The 21,461-nt window shown below is 32.9% G+C and overlaps 2 protein-coding genes across 2 annotated transcripts; one reads left to right on the top strand and one right to left on the bottom strand.

Moving 5' to 3' along the window:
* Positions 1-1,186: 1,186 nt before the first annotated feature.
* Positions 1,187-11,059, bottom strand: LOC133285239 (dnaJ protein ERDJ3B-like; the record flags this gene model as incomplete). Its single annotated transcript, XM_061482450.1, is given in 7 exon segments — positions 1,187-1,216; positions 1,499-1,585; positions 3,397-3,513; positions 6,929-7,043; positions 9,911-10,043; positions 10,165-10,316; positions 10,995-11,059. Coding segments are annotated over 7 exon segments (699 nt in total), but the record flags the coding sequence as incomplete, so codon positions are not given.
* A 3,030-nt stretch (positions 11,060-14,089) lies between these two features.
* On the top strand, positions 14,090-17,325 carry LOC133285250 (transcription factor MYB111-like). Its single transcript, XM_061482460.1, has 4 exons — positions 14,090-14,150; positions 14,262-14,421; positions 14,622-14,751; positions 16,283-17,325. The coding sequence occupies exons 2-4, from the start codon at positions 14,289-14,291 to the stop codon at positions 17,190-17,192; spliced, it is 1,173 nt and encodes a 390-aa protein (XP_061338444.1). The 5' UTR covers positions 14,090-14,150; positions 14,262-14,288; the 3' UTR covers positions 17,193-17,325.
* Positions 17,326-21,461: the final 4,136 nt, after the last annotated feature.

Genomic DNA, 21,461 nt, shown 5'->3' with positions numbered 1-21,461 from the left:
GCCACAACGGCAGTACAGTGAGTCTTCATACAATATAATTTGACTGCATGTTACATTTCAGATTTGCTACGAAACTCCTGATACAAATATAAAGGATCCCCTAATTGCCAGCCACCGTGATCATCATCGTCACCATAGAATATCTCCGTCTCATCATTAGGGTGGGCCCAATTACTGAAGGAATAATGTGAGCTTTTATTCCAAAATGGCTCGACCTCAAAACCTAAGGATGCATTATAATGCCACCGTCAATACCATTCATAACAAAAAAAATAATTGCTAAATTAAATCTTTAAAAAACGAATCTTACCACTGCTAACAGGGTCAACACGAAGTGGTCTCGTAACCTGCAAACCCGGGGATGGTGAGCTTGTGTCAGCGTCGAAATCACCCTCTACGTCAGTATCTGACGTGTCACCTAGCGGAATAACACTCTCAGGTTCACCGTCCTCGTTGCTGTCCATATCGGTATCCTGTTCATCCTCATCTATTTCCCGCAGTGTTAGATGGCTTATGACAGGTGCAGGTGCAGATAAATCGACTACTCTTTCTTCATGACCAAAATACGGTTCACTTCTTGTATGCATGGGTGCAGATGAAGATTGACCACAATCTAATTCAACATATATCTCAATAAAATTTTGAAATTTTCGGTCAACAATTGCATCTATGACACATTTGACATCTTCATCATCACATATATTGTTACCAATGTAGTAAATAGCATCCTTACCAACTGTAGTCTCTACCCTGGCAATCATTTGTTGAACGCATTGGCTGCCTTGCAGACCCAATTTTTGCTGAATTCTCCCCTTTAACTCATTGTATGTAGTGCCCCGTTTGATTTTCAACATTTTCGTTTTTCCTTCAAATTGAACACCATTGGGGCCTTCATAATGCTTTCCATCATAGTAGATCATTGTCACATACATGTTTGGACTTGTGCTCATCTTCCTCACAAAATTGGGACTAGGGTTCTGAAATTGGGGGTTTGGGTTCGGATTTTGGGGGTTTGGAATTGTGCAATGACAATGATTTAACAATATTAGGTCTGTAGAGATGGTGGGATGAAATACAATCGGATTGAGAGGATTACACATGAACAAAGGGAGCTATTTAGGTTTGCACAACAACAACAATTGAAATGAGACCGAAAACATGGAAAATATAGGGTTTCAGTCGATATTTAGTCGTCTAAATATCGTGCCTTAGTCGACTAAATATCCCAAAAATTTAGTCGATCAAGATGATTTTTTAGTCGACTAAATTTGGTGTAGTCCACATTCTGAATTTTGACCATTTGCTCGACTAAAAAGCAAGGTAGTCGACTAAAAGGGAGCAGGTTGGTGGATAGTTCTGGATCAGAGGCAAATTGATTATTAATTAATTAATGAGGGGCAAAAGGGTCAAAAAGCCAGTAAGACATGATATTTTCAATGATTGCCTAATGCCAATTGTCTAAAGAGTTAAATCCTTTATATATACTTTGCAAGCTTACCTGTCCGTCTTGCATGCCTTTCTCAATATCAACAGTGATGAAATAACCATCTCTTTCATATTTAACATTAGGACATTGCTCACAGACCTGAACAGATAAATAAAGAAATAGGAGTGAAAAGTTTCATATATGTTAACAAGAATAAAATAAACATGCACTGTTAGCTACTCACGGCAAGTGTATCGATCGTACAAGTAATATAATGATTTAAGTAAGAGATCGTTCCCACGAGGATTACGGTTCAAGCACCAATTCACTATCGCAACTTAAGTTGGACAATCAAAGTTGTATTTGGAAACAGGATTTGAATTGCAGAATTAAAATATTAAATATTAAAGCTAATTACTCGCAAGAATTAAAGGCAAGAAATTAAAGATTTGAATAAGTTGATAAAATAAAAACGTAGCTAGGGGTTCGATTTCCTTTAATCTCTTTATTATGTTTGAATTCCTTCTAAATGTTAATCGTCCTTAGTATCAATCTAATCAATTCTTTCGCATGTGATTAGGGCTCAATCCCTTGTTACCCTAAACCTTTACGATCTTGGAAGAACCCTAGTTCCCCGGTTATTCCCCAAGAACAGAAGCATTAAGTTCAAGAATCTTAAGATTACGCAAACCTTATGTCTATCCCTAGAATCATAACGTTTACGATGAAGTTATCAGATATGGATCACACACCAACATCCCTATTGTCATGCATTTACCGATGATCATTATATAAGATTCAAGCCTATATAAAGCATTAAAAACAGATAACTTCATTCATGATATAAAGGAAAATTAACAGACAAATTGTTCAAAGCATAATAAATCGACTAAAATCCATCTAACCCTAACTACTTAAAGAACTAGCCAGACATAGCAAAATCAAGAACAAAAGACAATATAAAAGCTCCCTCAAACTCCATAGGTGATTGGTGAATCTTCAATATCTCCACTGAAAACTTGATGATGATCCGCCTCCGCCGCTCACGAACATGAATCTGATGTTTCTCCGCGTTCATTCTGCCTCCAAGCACCAAGAATTGTTTTGCAAATGTAAAAGTTATGTATTTCTGGTCCTCAATGGTTCTTTTATTGGCCAAGAGTTCGTATCCCAATAAAACACATTGAATGGGCCTAAGTTGGATCTGACTGGGCGCTTAAGCTTGCTGTAGCGCGCTTAAGCGCCCTAGAACGGTGATTTTAGATTCGCGTTGAGCGCTTAAGCGCTATGGAGGGAGCTTAAGCGCGCTCCTCGCGACAAAACTTTCTTCTTGTGTCGCGCTTAAGCCCTGAGTTGGGGGCTTAAGCGCCCATAGGCCGAGACTTTTTGGGTATCTTGGAGGCTTAAGCTTCCTTATTGGGGCTTAAGCTTCCATTGGCAGAGGCTATTTGCTTGTTTAGGAGGCTTAAGCTTCATGATGGAGGCTTAAGCTTCCTCTCTAACAACTTGATAAGATCTCAAATCTATCTTGTTTTTGATCTTCCTCTATCATCTCTTGATCTCATCTCTTCTAGTTGTGATCTCTATCTATCCAATCTTCATCTTTGACTCCTTTTGTCAACAAATCCCTTAAAAATAACAAACATAATTCAATTAAGCAAAATTCAGATAATGTTCATGATTATTATATTAAACCCTAGTTTTTAACTTATTTAACTTGATATTTTATATTAATTTAGTCTATAAAATAAGATATACTAAAGGTTTATCATGCACATACCCCCTCTTCAGAATAAAAGAGAATAAAAGTTGTCTGGGATTGAAAATTAACTAAAATTTCGGTCATACAAAAATGTCATCAATCAAGAAATTTGTTTGTTTTTATTATAAGATATGCATCCCAAAGAAAAGACTAAAAGCAACAAAAAAAATGAAAGAAAAAAAAATTCAACATTCTTAAACATGTTTACCTGCTCTGTCATCTGTTGAAACATCCCAGGACCTATTTGCCTGTGATTAAACTCATTTCTACAGTTACAGCGTCTCTTCCCAGGTGCAGGCTTTAAAACAATTTTCTCCCTCCAAACCTGATATTTACAATGCTAGGGGCAAGACCCCAGAGAGATTGAGAAGCAATCACCTAATATCTGAGAAAATCTACACTGCTACCGGACCAGAATGCTTAACAAATAGATAATAACTATGATAGTTACTTTGCCTTACTAGTGGTGGAGTGTGTGCCCACTGAATGTATTTAATTGTAAATCACGATGGCCACCCTAGATAGAATAGAAAGGGCAATACGGGACATGCCCAGGTAAAATCATCTACCATATAAATGTGGAATATGTGTATGACATGACTAAGGCAGTGTTTACGAACACACAAGTTCTGCTTAGCAGCTCCAAGATCAATTCTGTTCTGCAGCTAATTTTTTTTTCTAAATTTTTTACTGGTTGATCTAGCCAGGTAAAAAGAGTACTACAATATCAAATAAAACTAAAGGGCAATCCCCATTGAGCAATGCTCTTTGACTTTTCAAGTGTAGCAGTGAAGGTCGATTGTATTTAATTTTATTATTGCATTTTTTGCAAAAGGAATATTTCCTAGATTTAATAAGGATCGATTATACACAACTTTAATTATTCATTTTTTGCAAAAAGGTTATTTTTGCAGAAAAGTTGTTTCTTAGACTTAAGCTAGTGACCTTCACTCCAGGTCTCATCCTCATTTATCATATAAAACTGACAGTGTTAAATTTAATTCCATTTCCATCCATATCCTTGGCAAGAAATGTTGCTTAAGTTAAAAAAAAATTGGTATGAGACTCATATTAATGTTGAATATACCTTGTTACGATCACGACAAATATACTGATCGTACAAGTAATAAAATGAATGAGTAGAGTATCATTCCCATGAGGATTGATCTGTCAAGCAATAATTTATCTACGCTATTAAAGTTGGATCTGTCTTAAAAGTTTTTGAGAATATGATTTGAATTATAAAACCGAAATTAAAACAACCTAACAACTATCAAAATCAAGAATCAAGAATGCAAAGCGTAGCTAGGGTGTTAATTTTTTCAATATTTTCCTAATGAATCTACTATTTCTTATAAGTAACATTCAATTCATCTTATTGACAATTCTTTCATGATTAATTAAAACTCAATCCCTAAGTGTTTCAATCATTTATCCTATTCAAAACCCTAATCCCTTAGTGATCTCTCCTAGGATAAGCATTAAGAACAAGAATTAAAGGTCATATATTTCAGAAGTCTATCTATAGATGAAGCAAAACCTAGCAATTAACCAATCAGAATCCTACACCAACATCTCTATCTTCATGCAAGATTCATGTGTTCATCTATGAGTGATCAGTTAATAAACAAGTTACAAAGCTAGGAATGGGAAAACATATTAATTGCATAACATAAAACTAAATATCTAATTACAAGAAAGGAGTAAATATCCTCGATGAAGCTTTAATCGTTCCTCCGCCTTCTCAAGTCCAGAACAGAGCTCTTCTACCTCCAAAGTTGTCCCCAAGCTGTCAAAATTGATTAGAAAAATCCTAAAGTGTGTCTTTTATAACACAAGATCCATGATCCTTCATTAACCATGCTGCTCGCTAAGTTTGCTTGATAAAACGAGCAAATTCGCGAGCAGCAAAAATATAATTACGTATTTTGGGCATAACTTAATCTATACTCGTTCAATTGATGTGATCTTGGTCTCATTGGAAAGATAAAATAGAGATCTACAATATCTATGAATAACACAAGATCCAAATCCATCATATTGGATATGAAAAATTGGCTGGAAGACAACTTCAGGGAGATTTTCACTAAATAGTTGCTCCTCATTTATCGCTTTAATTCCTTCCAGCTTAACCATTGCTCCAATGCTCCATTTCAAGTTAATTGTCCTACAAAACAAGAAAAAAATATTCATAAAAGTCAATAATTCAAAATCCATGCTTTTTAGTCAAATAACTCTAAGTTCTCATGCCTTTGACTAGATATAAGAATGATTTTAGTCCTTTAAAACATGATAAACTATGAGTTTATCATACCTCATCAATAGACATACGGATTTAATGAATGGAAATATGTTGCAATCACGACAAGTATATCGGTCGTACAAGTAATAGAGTAATGAGTAAGATATCGTTCCCACGAGGATTAATTGCACCAAGTACTATTCCATTTATTCCCTTTAATTTGGACATATCAATAGGTGTAGAGAAGAATAATTTTGAACGAAAGAACTTAAAATAAAGGCAATCGCAAGCAATAGTAATTCAAACTAAGAACGTTGAGAATTAAAATGGATTTAAAGAAATCATAACGAGACTGTAACTAGGGAATCTTTCACCTCTGATCCTTCTTGAGTAGTTTAAATCAATTTCAATAATAATTTATCTCAATTGTTTCAAACAATTCATCTTCTAATTAATTGATTGGTTAAATCCTAATTTCTTAGTGACTTTAACCCTTTAACCCAATTGGAACCCTAATGTATTAGTAATTCCTTTTCAGATTAAGGTTTAAACATGATGAATTATAAGAGTTTGCAATTCTTGCAAGCCTATATCTAGATTATGCAAGAATTGGTATTTTCCCGTCAGAATTAAAATTCCAATATATCTATTGTGAACCTTAACCCTCAAATCCCTATATGAGTGATCAATTCATACAAGAATGTATAAAATAATTCCAAGATAAAACACAAACAAGTTGAGACAATTTATTAAAGAAACAATTTAAACCACAAAAGGATTCACGTCGGATCCATAACCCTAACTACAAAAGAAACTTAGCCAAACATAGTTGGCTTAAAGAAAATAAAGAAATAAAAAGAATAAGACGAAGAAGAATGGAAATTAATGATGTTCAATTTCTTTAAGCTTCTCTCTCTCTCTGAAATTCTCTGATCTCCAGCTTTTGTTCTCTCTATCCTCCTCTTAGAAAATAGCTCAGCCAAAGATGCTTTCAAAAGGGTTTGGTTCTCCTTTTATAACTTGGTTTCAAATCTCTATCAAATCTTCAAAGATCTCCTTTTTAGATGCAAATTTGAATCCACTTAAGTAAATCATGTTCTCCTGATGCCAGTAGCGCCACGCTCGCGCTACTGGCGTGGACAAAATAAGGCTTTATTCTAAAGCTGGAGCTGGTAGCTCCAGTCCCACGCTATTGGCGTGGTGAAATAGTGGCTTCAATATATTCAGGCGCTTCTAGCACGGACTTAGCACTCTTGGCGCGGGACACTTTGATTTTCCCTTCTTATGCTCTTGTGCTTTGATCTCTTTTCTTGTAATTTTACCTACAAAATACAAAATTTCTATAAGAGTAAGTCTGAGCATGGATTAATAATCATTATCATGATTATAAGCCTTTTTAAATCATTTTAGATTAAATCATTGCTCCTTTTAGGTTTAAAACATTATATGCTGGAGGCATATCAAAAAAAATCAAAACACTAGCCAGATATGACCTCACCTTCAATGAACCTCCCATGTACAAATCTTCCACGGTTGCATCCAATTCAACAATCATGTCATCACCTTTGACAATTCTCTCTTCCTCTTCCTCCATGGATCCTCCGAAGAAGAAGCTGAAAGAAGCATTCATAGTGTTACCACGAAACAAAGAGGCATAGGCATCAAAGAAACACAAATTCAATATCTCAATCAATTTCCGGCAATAAGCATCTTTGGTATTGTGGGTGATTGATAGCTCTCAAAAATGGAGAGTTGTCTTGAATATTTTATTATTGAACTCCCTATATTTTATTGTTATTTTTGTCAATTGCACTCAAATCAGTAGTATAGAGCACTTTCTATGCATTTTGGGCAGGAACAATTGGCTTTAGTGGTATTTGGGTTATGACCTGGAAAGCACGGACATACTCCAAATTGGAAAATTTGTGTGTCGGACATGTGTCCGACACGGACACGCTCCGACACGCTCAGACATGCGTCCGACACGCGGTCAACATTTGGGGACACGTGGTCAACTCTCCGACACGTTTTGACACGTTTTTCCAACACGCAGTCAACTTTTTCTGACACGCGGTCAACGCTTGGACACATTTTTTTTTAAATCTTAATTTTATTTTGTTAACTAAATATAAAAGAAAAAATTTATAAATTAATTTTTTTTCTGTTTTGAAATTTGACATGAAAAATTAATAAATTACGAAAAATTATTTATATTTATATTTATGTTATGAGATTTAAATATTTGATTGATTGTATGACTTATTATGGACTCTTATATGTATTAAATATAAATATTATATATATTAAAAAATTTATTTAATATCAAAACGTGTCCCAACATGTCGAAATATGATATTTTTTAGAATTAACGTGTCAGCGTGTCGTGTCGTGTCCCGTGTCCGTGTCCGTGCATCATAGGTCATGACTAAGTATAAAACAACCAATTCTTATTAATTTCAAGCTTAATTTGCTATTCTTATATTTCAGGAAACCCAAGCCTAATACTTTGAAGCCCAATTTGAATTTGAAGCTAATTTGGAGGGGGGAAATAAAGAAGAAAACGAAAAAAGACAAAGAGTTGATAAAGCTGATAAAGAAGCAGGAAAAAGAAAAATGCCCTGCTATGTTTGTTTGACACACTGCTATACCTGCTGCATTAATCTGAGAAAGCATACAACAACTGATAAGCAGCACAACAGGCAAGAAAAAGAAATCGACAATTGTAGCACAAAAATGTTAAGGTTTCAGCAAAAGTAACAGCAGCCCAGGAGCACACTTTAAGAGACGAGCTGAAAGAAGAAAATACCCCAGATCAAGGAGCAACCCGAAAAACTGAACCGCTGACTTGATCCATCATCAAGAGTTACGTGCAGAAGATATTTTCACTATAAATAAAGAGGACAACACCATCATCAACATACCTTTGACACTTTTGAAGTGCTAAGTTCTGAAGTTTCTCTCCTTCTAGGGAAAGGACATCACGTTCTTCCCTTGTTTCTTTGTTTTCTAAGTTTTCTTCTATTTTTCTTAGTTTGTGTTTTGGAATTTTTGTAATCATGACTCTCAATATGAATCAAATCTTTTTATTAGGAAAGGATGAAAAAGAAGTACCCCCTTTGTCTTAGGTTGAACTTATTATGAAATTTGTTTTCATTTATGGATTTGTGTTGTTCCTTGGTTTAATTTACATTCCTGGCAGTGTAAAACATTCTTGGTGACTATAACATCAAAATAATCCTGGTAGTGTAAGACATTCCTGGTAATGTGAATATTCCTGGTAAGTATAACATCGAGGGAATCCTAATAGTGTAAAACAATCCTGGTAAGTATAACATCAAAGGATAAATCTTAGGGTCTTTGCTTTTAGAGAAAGGAAAATCTAGAAGTAAGAAGCAACTGTCATATGTATAGTTGCTCTCTAGCAATCTATGTAGCTACCTTAGAAATAAGGAGCAGCACGATCTCCCTTGAGTTTTAATTAATAGGACTTCTAAGAAAGCTTGGTGTAATCTGGCCAGTTGCGTTAGACTACTTTTTTTTTTTTTTTGGAGATATTCCAATCGGTTCATCGTTTCGCGACTAGCTTGTTTTGGGTCGGGTCCCGGGATTAAGACTTTAAACCCCTCCCAAAGATGGTACTGTTGAGGATCGAACACATGCTCTCACCCCCACCTGCTCAGTTCTCTGGCACCAACTGAGCTACCATCATTTGGGAAGTACAACTTAGTGACAGAGGAATCTCTCTCCATAGCCAAAACGGGTGTTGGGAGCTTATCCCATTAAAGGGAGCAGATGGAGTTTTAGGAACGACCAAGAGGGCAAAAATATCAACCCAAGCCTACATTTTTTTAATCTTGAACTCAACATTATTTTTTTTCTCTTTTGTTATTTGTTTGATGATGTTAAGAATTTTTCAACCAACATTTCTCTTTAGCTCTCTATTTCTTTTACTATTTTTACTATTACTACATTCCAACTATTGATCTCAATTTCTCTCTACTTTTTGTTTATTGCTCTCACTTTCAACATTCTCCAATTTATTTTAAGACAAGGTTCTATCAAGTCTAAGGGATAAACCCAGTTCTTACAAATTCCAGATTATTTGACTTTGTTCAATCAGCTGGTGACAAGTACTTTTTGGCTAACCTAGTCTTAGAACGAGTTGGTTCCTTGATAAGAAATTGCTCTGTACTTTCTACTTGCTCTCAGTTATTTCCTTTTCTATTTTACATTTCTTTTAGCGCAACTTTTATAATTATTTTCTTAGGACGATAATTTAGAGCTCATAAAATTCCTATATTGCTTGACGTGTGTGCGCTTGCACATTATTGGCAGATTTGCTCCTCCTATTTTGCTCCTACATTTACCTGATCAGATCTCGGCCAACCAAGCAGTGATGAAACAGTAATATATTCACACCTTCGAATCCAAGCACAATAGGTTAGTAAAGTTAACGTGAAGAAAAGTGTTGGGGACTTACGAGCTAAAGATGCCTTGGAAGTCCATGCCCATTCCACCGTCTTTGCCTCCATCTACAGAATGTTGTTTCAAACCCTTTTCACCATACTTGTCATAAATGTTTCTCTTCTCGCTATCAGAAAGTACTTCATACGCTGATAAATAATAACATTAACAGTCAAAACAATAAATAACATCCTTTGAAACCAAATTAATCACTAACTTAATTAATTAAAAAAATCATAGGAAACAACCAAAGACATTACAAGTTTATACCATTGTTAATCTCATCAAACCTCTTATTAGCTTCTTGGTTGCCCAGATTCTTATCTGGATGGTACTTCAAAGCCAGCTTCCTATACGCCCTCTTTATCTACTCGTCCGATGCGCCCTTTGATACTTAAAATATATCGTAATAGCTCTTTTTGCTACATAACAATTAGGGGTGTTCGTGGTCTGGATTGGATCGGTTTGAAGCAAAAATCGTCTGATCCAATCTTTTCGATTTGATCATTTAATCATTTATTCGGTTTGTATTTTTTTTTTAAATCTGATCCAATCCAATTTTATTCGATTTGAATTGGAACGATTTTCGGTTCTTCGAAAAGCCTAAAATTTTAGTTTTACAAATCACTAGCTATATCAAAATAAAGTCATCCAAAGTTACAAACCACTGAGAAATTCAAGTCGTCAAACTAAAACAAGTCTTAAAACTCATGAAGATTTAAAATAGATTAATAGATAATAAAAAATTAAAACAAGATAGTTTGCTATCAATAGAATCCAAGATTCTAAGTCTGCAAAACAACAAGATTTCAAGTCACCATCTTTCGAAAATAATAAATATATAAAAGAATTGGATTGGTTTGAATTCGATCGATTTTCACCAACCAAATCGAAAATCGATTCAATCCAATTAAAATATGGGGATTTTTTTGATTTTTTGATTTTTTGATTTTCAGTTAATTCAGTTATGGTTATCGATTTTTCGATTCGGTCACCGCAGTTTGAATCGGTTGATGAACACCCCAAATAACAACAGAATTTGAATCGCGAATTCAATGCCTTGTTTAAGGACAAATAAAATAGAGAGAAAGAGTGAATACCCCGCAATGGCAATGGGAGAATAGCACAAAGCGTATAGAAGGAACAAGAGGTTGGATCTTGACCAAATGATGGTAGTTCAGTTGGCGCCACGGAACTGAGCAGATGAGAGTGGGAGCATGTGTTCAATCCTCCCCAGTATCATCTTTGAGAGAGATTTAATCCCGAGACACGACCCGAATTGAACTGGTTGTGAAGCGATGAACCGATAAAAAAAAAAAAAAAAAACCTACAAAAAAAGAATATTAAAAAAAAAAGTTTTGGATCTTGGATGAGCCATGGATAAATATTAAGGGAAGGATCTCTTTGAAACGCAAATTTAGGGATCAGATCTTGTTTCTGAATTCGGAATTGTGAGGAGAAATCAAATGAATGGGGTATGTGTTTCTTTTCTTTTCTTTTTTGGGTTTGGGAGTGTGTTTAGGAGTGGGAGTCATGGGAAATATTTAATATGCTACAGGATCATCTAATAATTTGGTGCTCCCTCTCACAACACTAATTTTTTCTTTCTCATTTTATCCTTAATATTTTTCTTTTTTTCTAATTTTACCCTTCTATTTACACTAAGAGACCACCTAAAAAATGACGATTCCGGACCACAATCATGAAATTGATTCTGCCAATTCAAATGCAGGACTACGATTTGCAGCATGCTTGTGTCCACACTGACCAATCAGCGTGAGCCTTTAATTTGCATGTTCCAACCAATCCTAGATGTACACGTCGGGTATTGTCTATGCTCTCTCCCATTTTTTCCATTTCCCACCTCTTATGACGCACCGACACTGACACGGGACACGACACGACACGCTGATACGTTAATTCTAAAAAATGTCATATTTTTACATGGTAGGACGCGTTTTGATATTAAATAATATTTTTAATATATAATATAATTTATATTTAATACGTGTAACAGCCTATAATAAGTTATATAATCAATCAAATATTCAAATTTTATAACATAAATATAAACAAAAATAATTTCTCGCACCTTGTTAATTTTTCATGTAAATTTCATAACAGAAAAAAATTAATTTATAAATTATTTTTTTATTTTTAGTTAATAAAATAAAATCAAGAAGTAAGAAAAAAAGTGTCGGAGGGTTGACCGAGTGTCAGAAAAAGTTGACTGTGTGTCAAAAAATTGTGTCAGAACATTAACTGCGTGTCCAAAATGTTAACCATGTGTTGGACGCGTATCGAAACGTATCGGAGTATATCGGTGGCGACAGGCACATTTTGAAAAAAATAACGAGTCTATGCTTTGTTGCTCTTAACCACTTGGATCCTCCTAAATTTGCAATGGTTTCATGAATTTTTTTGCTTTTTTAAATTGTTTTTAAACTAGTGCCTATATTCTCTGTAATGTACCAAACATTTGTTTTAATGTAAATTTCTTTTAATCTTTAATATATAAAAATATTTATTTATAGAATTCAGATACTAATTAATGTATTTTTATGGAAAATTTTCATTCACATGTGACCTAAGTATTTATTCATGTTATTTAGATATTAATATGCCGAAATATAAAATTTTCATCTCCTATTATATTAATATTTATTCTCTGATTTAAATATTGATATAATTTCATGTAAATTTTTTATTCCCTTATCATATGAATAACTCTTGCTGTTTATACATAAATACATTTTCACATACTTTTTTTGGAGATTTCTCCACTGATTTTTTATTATTTCAGTCATGTTGGATAGGATAAAAAGATAACAAAACTTTCCATGAGAATGAAGTGGATTTGACACCCACCAATTGCAATCTTGAAATAATTTTCACATAAAATTTTAATCTTTGAATGGTTGATGTAAATATTAACACTGGTATCAAATAATGATAGCTCTATTGGAGCATAGAGTTTAGCATGTGGGGTTAAAGCATGTGTTTGATTCTTTTCAATACTATCTTTGAAAGAGATTTAAAGTCTTTATCCTTGACTCGTTCTGAACATACTTGTCTTTCATGAAAGATATCTGTGTCTAAAAAATATTAACACTGGTGATTCAGGTATTAATATATTTTTGAAAAATGTAAATATGGTGATTCAGGTATTAATATATTTTTGGAAAATGTAAATCTGCTGTTATAGGAAAATAAAATTTTCTCTTATACAAAGATTAAAATATGTGCCAGCCACTTTATCAGTTTTTCTTTTTCTTTTTTTAACCAATTGATCTCACTTGATTGTATCAATTATCTACGAGAAAATGCAACCCGTATATTTTTATGTAAAACTTTCATCCTCATTCAATGCAAATATTTAGCTTTGCGATTTAGATATTAATAAAAATTTTCATACAATTAACTATATATATTTTATGTAAAAAATAGTTTTGCTTTTTGCTGCATTATTTCTGCATTTGGGGAGATACATAATAAGTTATGGGAAATAGTTGTCTTATATCACGTAAGATAATTAATTATCTTACGTTGCATACTCATAAAATTTTATGCTTATTTTTCTTTTCTTTTTCTATTGTTTTTTAAATTATAGGCCCTATAACTTTATTTCATCCCATAAATTACCTATCTTATATAACATAAGATTAATAACTGCAATAACTTTTATATATATAAATAGACGAGGAGGGATATTCTCACTACCAAAATTTTCCACTACCAACTTACTACTTATCTAATCACCATTAGATTAACACTTTTCTCTATTTTCAAAAAAAATTTAACATTCTCTCTCTCTTTGACCCATGTGATGGGTAGTAAGTTAGTAGTGAGAATTTTTGGTAGTTAGAATATACTCCGTCTAAATATATTGACATATATTAAATGTAATCAAAGAGAGATTTCTAGCCAGCAATTAAGAATTTCTTCGTGTGATTTATTCAAAGAAGGGACAGTTCGTAAATGGGGCATCAACGTGGGAGACGGAAGCCCCGTCACAAGGGTGTCGAAGGCGGGTGAGCCACGCTTGTAGCATTCTTACCAACCCAACGTGGCACAATCTGCCACCACAGATTAGTCTAAATCACTAGCCCCACATCACTTTTGTTGTTTCTATAAATCACTTGCACTTCTCTAAGCCTTTTTACACTTCAGCCAGCTAAAGCACCAGCACGAGAGCACCTCGTTTGACAACACTCAACCATGCACACGCCCTTCTCCAATAGTCTACAGTGACTCGGGTAGCCATCTCAAACACTAGCTATATCTTATATCTAGTTTGTTTTTGTGCTTTTTGTTTTGTTTTGTTTTTTTTTTTTTAACAGTTTAATTTGTGCATTTCTTATTAGCAGCATAGTGGACAAAAACATAGCTTAAATATGGGAAGGGCACCTTGTTGTGAAAAAGTGGGGTTGAGGAAGGGAAGGTGGACTGCAGAGGAGGATGAGATCTTAACAAAGTACATTCAGGCTAATGGGGAAGGTTCCTGGAGGTCATTGCCCAAGAATGCGGGTATCAATTGTAAATTTTTCGATTGTGACTCTGCTACTTATTTAATAATATTATTATTGTTTCTTGGGGGACCATTGTATGTTTTGAGTTAAGAGCTTTCAAACTATAAATTATGTTGCTATGTATATATGGATATTGTTGAGGAAGTAATTTGTCTTATTAATTGGCTTCTTTCTGACATGCATTTTGGGGTTTGGAAGGATTATTAAGGTGTGGGAAGAGTTGCAGGCTGAGATGGATTAACTATTTGAGGGCTGACCTCAAACGAGGGAACATTTCTGCTGAAGAGGACTATACCATCGTAAAGCTACACGCTTCCTTTGGCAACAGGTCAGCTACTTAATTCTTTTTAAAAGATTGATTTTCATTCCTAATTAAGTACTGCAATTCAGTTTAATTACTTCTGTAAATATATCACAAGTCACTGTTTTAAAAAACAGATGTACCAAAAATATAAAAAAAGTAAACAGAAAACCTCAGTCATCTTCTTGCCAACAAAGCTCAGCTGATTTCTCTCTCTGTAATAATAGAGATCGAGACCTCTATCAACAACTTTTGTCTTTACTTAATTTTTTAATATATATATATATATAGGATAAAACTATTCTCAATTTTTATAGTTGATTTTACTTAAATTTAATGATTCTGATTTATTAAATGTTTGAACTCTTAAATGCAAACAAATTAATGATTAAAATTTAATGTAATACTTCTTATTCTTACATATATATATATATATATATATATATATATATATATATATATATATGTGTGAATTTAAGAAATAATAACATATTCTTTCTCAAAAATATCAAATATTTTACATGGACCTAGTTCATATAATTTATATATCTTATATATATTAATAAATATGAATTATTACTTCAACATTTTAAATAAGATATTTAGTTGACACAAGTATTTATGTAACTTTTAATTTCAAAATAATAATGTATCAGGAGTTACACAACAAATTCTTAAGTGTTATATCTATCAATGACTAATAAATATGTGCTATTTTAATTATGTTATTAATATATATAATTGAATTAGAAATGAGAGATGGAAATGATATAAAATAAAAGGGTAAAGTGTATTTCTTTTAAAGGATATAACTTGTCATTTTAGTTTTTAACACTATATTTTATCAGTAAAACATAATTATAATATAAAAAATTATTCTTTTTTTATCTATACATTAGCTGAAGTGACTAAAGAGAGAAAAAAAAAATTTATAATGTTAAATACTAAAAAAAATATAAAAGTATATAATTTAAAAGTATAAATTTTTTTCTCAAAATTGCTGAGAACACAAAAAAAGTCTAGAACATTTGCGTGACTGCGGAAAGAATTGAATACGACAGCTATAACCTTTTTTAAAGCTCCCCGGCTCCGCGAGGAAATATAAAAGGGAATGAATAGTGCTAAGATCCCTTTTCTCGCTTTTAGGTTAAAAAATCATCCACAAATGTCGGTGTTTTGCACGCACTCTAAATATAGTAATACAGTAGAAAAATATTTTTTCATGTATCAAAAAAAAAAAAAAATACAGTAGAATGCTATTATTAAACATATCTTTTTACACTCCTGTTTTATTCATTTTCCATTATGGAGTATGTTTTATGCTAATTTGTTATCTGACGTGACACAACAAACTTTCCTACACACACAATATTTTATGGGACCCACACTGTTTGAAGAAAAAAAAAATTACGGCTTGCAAAACGAATCTCTATAACATTACACAATCACTTATCCTACCACACGACTCTTATAAAATCATTTTTTTAAATAATTTAATCTGACTTTGTATTTAATAATAAAATAGAAGAGTGAAAGTTTCTGACTTTGCTGATTATAGGTGGTCCTTGATAGCAAGTCACTTGCCAGGAAGAACGGACAACGAGATAAAAAACTACTGGAATTCTCACCTTAGCAGGAAAATTTACAGTTTCGCGAGGACAGTTACTACAGACAACACCTTACAAGTGCAAGGAGTTATGGATACACCCAAAGTAGATATTCCGTTTCCACCTAAGGCTAAGAGGAAAGGTGGCAGAACTAGTCGTCGGGCCATGAAGAAGAACAACAGCTACACCCAAAGGCCTAAACAAAGTTTCACTCAACAGAAAAGTGAAGCTGCAGTTCCATTGCCACCCACACCGTCCCTAGAGAGTGAGGGTTTGTCTAGCGCCATCGTGGATTTCATGGTCTTGGAACCTCAAGTAGTTGACGAGAAAGTAGAGCTCATTGATGAGCCAAGTTCCTATGAAGAAACTCATGAAGGGAATTTGATGGAATTTGACAAGTGTCTTGGCGTTGATGACGACATCTTAGGACTGTGTGAAGTCGAAGGCATTAATGACGGTGGTGGGGCGTTGAGTTTTAATGAAATGATGGGTGCAAGTGGGGTTTTGACCTTAAGCGAAGAGAGAGAAAGGGAAAGCAATGATGTGAGGGCGAGTGTTGGTGATGAAAACGAAAGACGGAATGCGAGTCATGACAAAATGGGAACGAGGGAGGACCCAAGCTCGAATGGGGAAAGTGGAGGAGTATGCTATTCTTGTAATTCTCCGAAAGGATTGGGTTTGGATGATAACTGGGATTGGGAGAGCTTAATAGAGTTTAGTGATATTCATTCTAATGAGTCCGAATCTTCTAATTGGGAACACAAAGAAAACCTGCTGACTTGGCTTTGGAAAGACGATGATTGGGAAAGCGATTGCACCAAATTGGGAGAGATAGATATGGTTGCTTGGTTTCTCTCTTGAAGAATATACTCTCGACTGTTTTTCTTTGGGAATGTGGTACCGTTTTGTTTTAGACCAGACATGTAATTACCGTCACTGCGTCACTTTTGCTTTACTAGTTTGGAATATTGATTTGATATTTAAAAAAAAAAAAAATTTGATAGGGATAACCAGATATAATAATACAATTTGTGAATTGAAGTGATCTTTATTGTATGTGTGAAATTAATTAATAATAATATTAATAATAATACTAATTGATTGTTAGAATATTTTTTTTTTAATTTATTATTTTTATATTGATATAGGTTTCATTGTCAAATCTGTTTAGCACCGCCTTACTAGCAAAACAATTGAGCATCATCTAATGCTCACATTCTTCTCTTGGCTCACCGCAACACCAGGTGGCACGTGTTAAGCCACCATTGCGCATTCCACTCTGTCAACTGGGAGAAAAAATTTTATGCATCCGTTGTACTTATACCTTTGCTAATGAGAAAAATTTTAAGATTTAGAAGGATTAAATAAAAAAAAGTTTAAATTAAATAGAAAAAAAAAATCTCTATTCGAAAAAAAGACGTAACCATTTAAGTACATCAACTGTATTTAAGAAATTTCCGCCAACCGGGTCCCTAAAGTGCCTGACTACACTTTCCGCCAATCGCGATTATATTAGACAACATAAATACGTAACAACCTGACAAACAACGACTTTAAGAGAGGAGATATTTTTTTTATCCAAAAAAAATATATCTCTGGAAAAATGATAAAAAAAAAAAATTCACATAAGTTATGAAAAAATGTTTAGTGGGTCTAAATTTTTTTCAAGAATATTGGATTAATTCTATTGATACCTATGTAGCACCGATACGACACGCGACACGTGACACGACACTCCGACACGTCAATCTTAAAAAATTATGGATTTCGACACGTTGGGACACGTTTTAATATTAAATAATATTTTTAATTTATATAGTGTATATTTCATTTAATATTTAATATTTTAACAAAAAAATGAAACTAAATTAATAATACCCATCAACACGTTATAAAGATGGAAGCTTTAATAAAAAAAATACGAACTGGGATGAGAGAGAGATATAATATCAGATAGAGAGATCAAATCATATTAGAGAGAGATACAACAAGAGCGTGATGGGAATTGACAACAATGATGCTGAGATGATCTCTTATCTACTTAAGTGGAAAAAAGACAAAAAGATAAAATTGATATGATCAGGTGGAAGTTTTATTAATATATTTTAACTTTTTAAAAAAAAAAAATTTAAAAAAAAAATTAAAAAAAAATTACGAAAATGCCATTTGACCGTGTCGGACACGGTCAAATTCGCGTGTCGGAATAGTCAACGTGTCGGAAAAAGTCAACCGCGTGTCCGACACCGTGTCGGAGCGTGTCGGACCCGACTCTTCCTGTTTTTACAAGTGTCCGTGCTTCCTTGATTGATACTATGGAACAATAAAAATATCAAGTATCATATGATATTTTTTTTTAGAAATATGGTGTGTAAAATAAAATGATGGAAAAAAAAGTTTTGAAATTATTTTCAGCTTCCTCGTACCAAACATTAGAAACAAAATTGCCTCACCTCATTTTTTTAGAAATTTTAAGAAAATTCTTATACCAAACAGCCCCTAAGTGCTCAACGGAGAGATTTCTCATCAGCACAACTAAGCGACACAATACAAACACCATAAGAAAAAATCGTGTTCGACTTGATTTATTTTTAAATTTATATTGATAAAATTAAATAAATAAAATTTGAATCATGTCACGTATCAACTCATAAATTTAAAATTGATCAATTTTAATATTTTTATAGATTATTTGTGACGTGTCATATCATGTCATAAATGAGTTATTTGCGTCTTATCGTGTCGTGTCAATTCACATAATAAGCAAAACACTTTAATGTTTATAAGTAATTCATGTCATGTCATGTAAACTCACAAAATAAGAAACGCACTTTGAGGTCACGAATTATGTGTGTGTTGTGTCAACCAAAAAATAAATGAGTCACGTTCATATCAAAAGTTTAATTTGATTTTAAATTCATATCATGTTCACATTAAGTATGTTTATATTCGTGTAGAATTTGTATGGTGTGGTATCAATCCAAATTTCCACTCATACCTAAATGCTTGTAACGAGGAAAAAACATTTCACATCCCACAATGGGCACGTCCTCCTCTTATTAATAGTCAGTGCTTCCGAGGAGTTCAAGTATGTTCCGTTTCTCTTGATTATCACATGCTTACTGTAACTTAGCAATGTAGCATCAAAGTTTTTTATACGCACCCAGGTTTGAAAATTTTGATAACATTAAATTAGTAACAAAGCAACCACATAAATTATAAAAAAGAAATTACTATTAGGATTAGATATGTTTCGTTTTCCTCGAGATAAATGAGTATGATATCTCTTACAGGATGGTGAGATATTTATAAGGGAAAAGATTTTCGTATGTGAGAGAACGAGCCTAATCATTTTGTCATTACGGGTCCCACCAAGTGGGTGGCAACGCAGTTTGGGTGTCTAGAACTGATCCAAATCGATTCAAATTACGGTGATTGAATCGACAAACCAAAAATCGAAAATTAAAAAATCAAAAATAAAATAAAAATCACAAAATTTAATTGAATTGGATCAATTTTTAAATGGTTGATGAAGACCGAATCAATTCAAACCGATTCAATTATTCCTCAACCTTACCATCTATCTACTTGGACCTTTTCTCAATCATACCTCAAAAATCATATAGTAAAATTCTAAATCCAAGACCCATTAACTCATTATGTTGGAGAAAGTGAGTTGTGCTTGATCTATGTTATATTTTTTTTTGTAAGATACATATATATTTTTATTACATAGGTTATTGTTGTACAGCAGCTCCTCTATGATAAAAATTTGGGTTACTTCGTATCTCAGACAATCATATTATAAATTTTTTGTGGAAAGTAAAATATGATAATTTAACTTTTTTGTTGTACAATGCTTCTAGATTACACGATAATCATTAGACAAACTTTACAAAGCCGATACATATAAAAGATATGTTATTTGCCAAATAATAATCATACAAATCTTAGGCTTTCAAAAAACCGAAAATCGATCCAATCCAAAACCGAATAAAATTGGATTGGATTGGATCAGATTTGAAAAAAAAATTCAAACCGAATGGACGATTACATGATTAAACCGAAGGGATTAGATCAGATAATTTTTACTTCCAAAACCGATCAAATCCAGACTGTGAACACCCCTACAACGCAGCATGTATCCTTGAAGAATGAAATTATGGAGTGTTTGGTAGAGGGGGAAAAAATTTATCGGAAAAAAAATAATTTTTGAGAATATGATTAGAATTTTTTTTTTTTTTGATAAGTTACTAAAAAGTGTTTGGTATGCCAAATTTTTTCTGAAAATATTGAGTTAATTTTATTAATATTGTATGTTAATTTTCTAACCATTTGGGAAAAAAATAATTCTACCTCATCAATAGTAATCTTCCATAACCATTTTATATGGAAAAGCAAATGAGGAGAAAAAAAATTTCTTAGCCATACTTTTTCTTCACATCCTAATTAAATACAGGCAAATAATTTTCTCCATTCCATTTTTCTAGAAAAAGAAAATTTCACTTTCTACCGAACACCCGCTTAACTAAGGCGAGAGAATACTTGTTTCATTTTGGATGCAAGAGTTCAATACTCTATTATGAGCGTTAATGGCTGACCTAATAAACTAGACGTATATGCCCGTCTAGGATAATTATAATTAAAGAACGACCCAAAATCAACTGCAAACGAAAGAAAATATCTTATATACACACAAATTGAAAAAATATTATATTTACAATTTTTTTTTAATAAACTCTTATAAATTATATTATTCCTTACAGATAAGATATTCTTGAGTGAAGTCTTACCGATAAAACATAGTAGAGTTTGCAAATTTGTATAACAAAAATTTGTCAATATAATCCTCCTCCATAAATTGTTTACTAATATAAATTATGGACTTTCGTTTCGTCCTGTTGCAGCAAGAAATTTTTTTTTCTGCAACAAAAAATGACAAGTAAAATAATAATAAAGAAATTAAAAGAGACACTGTATTCAATAATTTTGTTTTGTTGGTAGTGTTGCATAATAGGAATCTTGTGCCTATAACATAATTGTTATTTATCCCATAAATTATACAAGTTTCATATTTCACAAGGGCGTGAATTCAAATCTCGCTAGCTAATATGAGGATATTATTGGTAGACA

This window comes from Gastrolobium bilobum, unplaced genomic scaffold (genome assembly GCF_033153095.1).
Source record: "Gastrolobium bilobum isolate Gb01-03AN ecotype WA unplaced genomic scaffold, APGP_CSIRO_Gbil_v1 utg12170, whole genome shotgun sequence".
NCBI classification, from domain to species: domain Eukaryota; kingdom Viridiplantae; phylum Streptophyta; class Magnoliopsida; order Fabales; family Fabaceae; genus Gastrolobium; species Gastrolobium bilobum.
The sequence above is the reverse complement of the archived record's forward strand: the minus strand, read 5'-3'. Positions and strand labels throughout refer to the sequence as shown.